Source organism: Lepidochelys kempii, chromosome 2 (genome assembly GCF_965140265.1).
Source record: "Lepidochelys kempii isolate rLepKem1 chromosome 2, rLepKem1.hap2, whole genome shotgun sequence".
Classification (NCBI taxonomy): domain Eukaryota; kingdom Metazoa; phylum Chordata; order Testudines; family Cheloniidae; genus Lepidochelys; species Lepidochelys kempii.
In genome coordinates, this window is record NC_133257.1 from 149,408,311 (window position 1) to 149,415,571 (window position 7,261).

At 42.4% G+C, this 7,261-nt stretch overlaps 1 protein-coding gene across 1 annotated transcript; it reads right to left on the reverse strand.

Annotated features, from left to right (window-relative positions):
* Positions 1-6,927: 6,927 nt before the first annotated feature.
* MRPL36 (mitochondrial ribosomal protein L36) lies at positions 6,928-7,257 on the reverse strand. Its single transcript, XM_073329644.1, has one exon. It carries the CDS (start codon positions 7,255-7,257, stop codon positions 6,928-6,930), a length of 330 nt encoding a protein of 109 aa, XP_073185745.1.
* Positions 7,258-7,261: the final 4 nt, after the last annotated feature.

Here is a 7,261-nt window from a genome sequence, read left to right on the forward strand (position 1 = left end):
TAATGGCAGACAGCAAAAAAGTGACAAGTGATTAAATACAAATACTAAAAAATAAGATCGAATAAGATGTGCCTCATATTAAATAAGGATATTGATAGAATACGGATAACAGAAACTTGATGGAATGAGAATAATCAATGGGACACAGTACTACCAGGGTACAAAATATATTGAAGGACAGAACAGGTCACGCTGGTGGGGGAGTGGCACTATATATGAAAGAAAGCGTAAAATCAAAGGAAGTAAAAATCTTAAATGAGCCAAACTATACCACAGAATTTCAATAGATAGTAATTCCATGCTTTAATAATCAGAATATAGCAGTAGAGCTATATTACCCACCACCTGACCAGGATGGTGATAGTGATTGTGAAATGCTCAGGGAGATTAAAATTGAATCATAGACTATCAGAGTTGGAAGGGACCTCAGGAGGTCATCTAGTCCAACTCTCTGCTCAAAGCAGGATCAATCCTTCTTGTAGTGTGGGGCCCAAAACTGGACACAGTACTCCAGATGAGGCCTCACCAATGTTGAACAGAGGGGAATGATCACATCCCTTGATCTGCTGCCAATGCCCCTACTTATATAGCCCAAGAGGGCACACTGTTGACTCATATCCAGCTTCTCATCTACTGTAACCCCTAGGTCCTTTTCTGCAGAACTGCTGCCTAGCCATTCGGTTCCTAATCTGTAACGGTGCATGGGATTTTTCCATCCTAAGTGCAGGACTCTGCACTTGTCCTTGTTGAACCTCATCAAATTTCTTTTGGCCCAATCCTATCATTTGTCTAGGTCCCTCTGTATCCTATCCCTATCCTCCAGCATATCTACCACTCCTCCCAGTTTAGTGTCATCTGCAAACTTGCTGAGGGTGCAATCCACGCCATCCCCCAGATCATTAATGAAGATACTGAACAACACCGGCCCGAGGACCGACCCCTTGGGCACTCTGCTTGATATCGGCTGCCAACTAGACATGGAGCCATTGACCCACTACCCGTTGAGCCCGATGATCTAGCCAGCTTTCTCTCCACCTTATAGTTCATTCATCCAGCTCATACTTCTTTAACTTGCTGGCAAGAATACTGTGGGAGACTGTGTCAAAAGCTTTGCTAAAGTCAAGGCACAACACATCCACTGCTTTCCGCTCATCCACAGCCAGTTATCTCGTCACAGAAGGCAATTAGATTAGTCAGGCATGACTTGCCCTTGGTGAATCCATGTTGACTGTTCCTGATCACTTTCCTCTCCTCTTAGTACTTCAGAATTGATTCCTTGAGGAGCTGCTCCATGATTTTTCCAGGGACTGAGGTGAGGCTGACTGGCCTGTAGTTCCCCGAGATACTTCCCCTTTTTTGAAGATGGGCACTACATTAGCCTTTTTCCAGTTGTCCGGGACCTCTCTTGATCGCCAGGAGTTTTCAAAGATAATGGCCAATGGCTCTGCAATCAAATCCGCCAACTCCTTTAGCACCCTCGGATGCAGTGCATCTGGCCCCATGGACTTATGCTCGTCCAGCTTTTCTAAATAGTCCTGAACCACTTCTTTCTCCACAGAGGGCTGGTCACCTCCTCCCCATGCTGTGCTGCCCAGTGCAGTAGTCTGGGAGCTGACCTTGTTTGTAAAGACAGAGGCAAAAAAAGTATTGAGTACATTAGCTTTTTCCACATCCTCCGTCACTAGGTTGCCTCCCTCATTCAGTAAGGGGCCCACACTTTCCTTGGCTTTCTTCTTGTTACTAACATACCTTAAGAAACCCTTCTTGTTACTCTTAACATCCCTTGCTAGCTGCAACTCCAGGTGCGATTTGTCCTTCCTGATTTCACTCCTGCATGCCTGAGCAATATTTTTATACTCCTACCTGGTCACTTGTCCAATCTGCCACTTCTTGTGAGCTTCTTTTTTATGTTTACAATCAGCAAGGATTTCACTGTTAAGCCAAGGTGGTCACCCGCCGTATTTACTATTCTTTCTCCACATCGGGATGGTTTGTTCCTGCAACCTCAATAAGGATTCTTTAAAATACAGCCAGCTCTCCTGGACTCCTTTCCCCCTCATGTTATTCTCCCAGAAGATCCTGCACCATCAGTTCCCTGAGGGAGTCAAAATCTGCTTTTCTGAAGTCCAGGGTCCATATTTTGCTGCTGTCCTTTCTTCCTTGTGTCAGGATCCTGAACTCGACCATCTCATGGTCACTGCCTCCCAGGTTCCCATCCCCTTTTGCTTCCCCTACTAATTTTTCCCAGTTTGTGAGCAGCAGATCAAGAAGAGCTCTGCCCCTAGTTGGTTCCTCCAGCATTTGCACCAGGAAATTGTCCCCTACACTTTCCAAAAACTTCCTGGATTGTCTGTGCACAGCTGTATTGCTCTCCCAGGAGATATCAGGGTGATTGAAGTCTCCCATGAGAACCAGGGCCTGTGATCTAGTAACTTCCGTTAGTTGCCAGAAGAAAGCCTCGTCCACCTCATCCCCCTGGTCCGGTGGTCTATATCAGACTCCTACCACGACATCAGCCTTGTTGCTCATACTTCTAAACTTCATCCAGAGACTCAGGTTTTTCTGCAGTTTCATATCTGAGCTCTGAGCAGTCATACTGCTCTCTTTGATACAATGCAACTCCTCCTCCTTTTCTGCCCTGCCTGAACAGTTTATATCCATCCATGACAGTACTCAAGTAATGAGTGTTATCCCACCAAGTCTCTGTTATTCCACTCAGCAGCTAGTCCTGAACACACAAGAGGAAAGGCAACTCTTGATTTAGTCCTAAGTGGAGCACAGGATCTGGTCCAAGAGGTGAATATAGCTGGACTGCTTGGTAATAGTGACCAGAATATAATTAAATTTAACATCCCTGTATCAGGGAAAACACCACAGCAGTCCAACACTGTAGCATTAAATTTCAGAAAGAAGGACTACACAAAAATGAGGAAGTTAGTTAAACAGAAATTAAAAGGTCCAGTGCCAAAAGTGAAACCCTTAAAAGTGGCATGGAAACTTTCTGAAGACACCATAATGGACGCTCAACTTAAATGTTTATCTCAAATTAAAAAAACATAGTAAGCGAACCAAAAGTGCCACCATAGCTAAACAACAAAGTAAAAGAAGCAGTGAGGCAAAAAGGCATCCTTTAATAAGTGGAAGTTAAATCCTAGTGAGGAAAATAGAAAGGAGCATAACCTTTGGCAAATGAAGTGTGAAAATATAGTTAGAAAGGCCAAAAAAAATTTGAAGAACTGCTAACCAAAGACTCAAAAATAGCAATTTTTTTTTTTTGAGGTACATCACAAGCAGGAAGCTTGCTAAACAACTAGTGGGGCCACTGGACGATCAAGATGCTAAAGGAGCACTCAAGGATGATAAGGCCGTTGTGGAGAAACTAAATTAATTCTTTGCAACAGTCTTCCCGGCTGAGGGAGAGTCTCAAACCTGAGCCATTCTTTTTAGGTGACAAATCTGAGGAACTGTCTCAGATGGAGATGTCATTAGAGGAGGTTTTGGAGCAAACTGATAAACTAAACAGTAATAAGTCACCAGGACCAGATTGTATTGACCCAAGAGTTCTGAAGGAAATCAAATGTGAAATTGCAGGACTACTAACTGTCATTTAAATCAGCTTCTGTACCAAGTGACTGGACGATAGCTAACTTGATGCCAATTTTTAAAAAGGGATCCAGAGGTGATCCCGGCAATTACAGGCTGGTAAGCCTGACTTCAGTACCGGGCAAACTGGTTGAAACTATAGTAAAAAAACAAAATTGTCAGACACATAGATGAACGCAATTTGTTGGGGAAAGATGGTTTTTGTAAAGAGAAATCATGCCTCACCAATCTATTAGAATTCTTTGATGGGGTCAACAAGCATGTGGACAAGGGGGATCCAGTGGATATAGTGTACTTTGGTGAGGGACCTTGTCAAAGTCTGGACATCTAAGGCTCTTAAGCAAAGTAAGCTATTATGGGGTAAGAGGGAAGGTCCTCTCATGGATTGGTAACTGGTTAAGAGATAGGAAACAAATAGTAGGAAGAAATGGTCAGTTTTCAGAATGGAGAGATGTAAATAATGGTGTCCCCACGGGTCTGTACTGGGACCAGTGCTATTCAACATATTCATAAATGATCTGGAAAAAGGGGTAAACAGTGAGGTGGCAAAATTTGCAGACAGATGACACAAAACGACTCAAGATAGTTAAATCCCAGGCAGACCGTGAAGAGCTACAAAAGGCTCTCTCAAAACTGGTTGCCTGGGCAACAATGGTAGATGAAATTCAATGTTGATAAAAACAAAGTAATGCACATTGGAAAACATCCCAACTATACATATAAAATGATGCGGTCGAAATTAGTTGTTACCACTAAAGAAAGATATTGGAGCGACTGTGGATCGTTCTCTGGAAACATCCTCTCAATGTGTAGCATCAGTCAAAAAAGTGAACAGAATGTTGGGAACCATTAAGAAAGGGATAGAAAATAAGACCGAAAATAATCGTATTGCCTCTATATAAACCCATGGTACGCCCACAACTTGAATAATGCATGCCCATGTGATCACCCCATCTCAAAAAAGATATATTGGAAGCGAAAAAGGTTCAGAATAGGGCAACAAAAATTATTAGGAGTATGAAACGGCTTCCGTATGAGAAGAGATTAGTAAGACTGGAACTTTTCAGCTTGGAAAGAGATGACTATGGGGAGATATGATAAATAAAATCATGACTGGTGTGGAGAAAGTAAATAAGGAAGTGTTATTTACTCCTCATAACACAAGAACTAGGAGTCACCAAATGAAATTAATAGGGAGCAGGTTTAAAACAAATAAAAGGAATTATTTTTTCCACAGAATGCACAGTCAACCTGTGGAACTCCTTGCCAGAAGATGTTGTGAAGGCTAAGTCTATAACGGAGTTCAAAAAAGAACTAGAAAAGTTCATAGAGAATAGGGCCATCAATGGCTAATAGCCAGGATGGGCAGGGATGGTGTCCATAGCCTCTGTTTGCCAGAAGCTGGGAATTGGTGACAGGGGATGGATCGCTTGATAATTACCTGTTCTGCTCATTCCCTCTGAAGCACCTGGTACTGGCCACTGTTGGAAGACAGGACACTGGGCTAGATGGACCATTGGTCTGAACCAGTATGGCCATTCCTATATTCATAAAGTTCATATTCACTATATGGATGCATACCGTATATACTCTTTCATAAGCCGAATATTTTTGATAAAAAAGCGACGCATCAAAGAGCGGGGGGTCGGCTTATAAACAGGTCTACACCAAAATTTGATGATTTTAAACTCTAATATGAAATAATTGAATTGAATATCTAATACATTGTTGTTTTGTTTACCTGGAGCATCTGCAGGCATGGAGCCCCTCAATTCCCTGTGGCCAATGAGAACTGTAGGAAGTGGCGCGCAGTGACGGTAATTTTGAAAGTGAATACGTATTTGTTCAGTTATTGTTCAGTCAGGGTAAGCTACTGGCGGGTCGGGACGTTTTGTTTACCTGGAGTGTTCACAGGCACAGAGCCCCTCAGCTCCCAGTGGCCGCGGTCTGCCGTTCCTAACCAATGGGAGCTGCAGGAAGCAGCACCACTTCCCGCAGCTCCCATTGGCTGGGAACAACAAACCACGGCCACTGGGAGCTGAGGGGTTCTGTGCCTGTGAACGCTCCAGGTAAACAAAACATCCTGCCCCATCAGCGGCTTACCTTGATGGGCTGGGATCCAAAGTTTGCCACCCCTGAAATATAGGGTCGGCTTGTGAAAGGGTCATACAGTTTTTAGTATTTTTACCTATCTATCTGGGGGGGTCGGCTTGTAAACAAACAGGCCAATGAACGAGTATACACGGTATATAATTAATACTGATTTTTAGAAAAACGAACTTACCATTAGCTATTAATGGTGAGCAACTGCCATCTTTGGTGGATGAAGATCTGCATACTCATACGTAAACTTGACTAGCTTACGTAAACTAAGGCTTTGTCCATGCACAAAAGTTTTACTGCTCTAACAATACCACTTGTAGTTATAGTAGTAAAATGCTGCCCCACTGCAAAGCACATTTATATTGCTAAAGATGTCTTCACACTAGGGGTTACACCAGCATAAATGTATTAGTAAAAAAATAAGTCAAACCTCTGAAAGTTATGCCAATACTGTGTGTATATCAGTTACAGGGATTGACAAAATCACACAACCAAGTAAAACACTGTGTTTATACCTGTTTAATTTTTTTAATTAGGCTTTTGATTGATAGCATTTATGATATACCAACAAGTAGTTGTAGCACAATTATCACTGTTATTGCACTACTTACTACAGGCTGTTCCACTTCAAATTACTATAATTATTTTATCTTGATTCTGAACTGTAACTAGCATTAAATACCTTACAACTTTACAGACAATGAAAACGTAGCTCCACTATTGCCTATTCCCTTAAGTGGTGGAAAAATTATATTCATTTACAAACATTTTAATGATTACCTCCACGCTTACTAGAGAAAGTAAGAAAACATCATCATTGGAGGATTTGTTTTTCTATTTTATTATTGAGCATCATATATGAAATGTTAGTTTGAAATAGCATCATACCAAAAATAAGAATTAAAAATACATGGAACTCAAAGTAAATTTAAGTTCTAAACACAAATATTATTTTGAGAGTCTAGTTACTATAATGACAGTCATTTACACCACTTTTTCTGATTACAGGCCATAGCTATTATAGAAACAGATCAATCTACCAGCTAGTGAGAAACCCACAGCTCAGTAGCCATTCACGTGTATCCTGGTACTATATGCAATCTTTACAGCGATCACCATTTCATATGCAGAATTAACTTAGTATTTTCCTCCGGAAACTTACTAGTCTTTTGAGGGACATTTTCAAAGAACAGGCGTTTTGCTTGCATTAAAAAACTGAAATTATGCCTGTCGTTGCTTGTGTCTGGGATGAGTTTTACAGTACACAAACAGTCGTCCACGTCTGCGAACAATAAAACAGTCCTTACAACGCCTTTTGATTACACCTTTTGTTTTCATCCCCATAACCGTCTGTACGACTGGAAGCTGGCTGCTTGCAAGCAGTGGCTGACCTGCCAGGCTGCGCTTCTTGGCGACCAACGCTGGCGCGGCCGCTAGGAAGTGTCCGAAGCCCAGGGAAGAAAAGGGCAGGCGCGGGGGCGCGCCGTGCCGCAGGTAACGCAGCGGGGTGGCGGCAGCCGCCAGTAGGGTCTTCACGAGCAGAGCCGCCATGTTG

Excerpts from the sequence above, each read along its gene's own strand:
- MRPL36 (XM_073329644.1), bottom strand. The coding sequence starts at position 7,257 with ATGGCGGCTCTGCTCGTGAAGACCCTACTGGCGGCTGCCGCCACCCCG.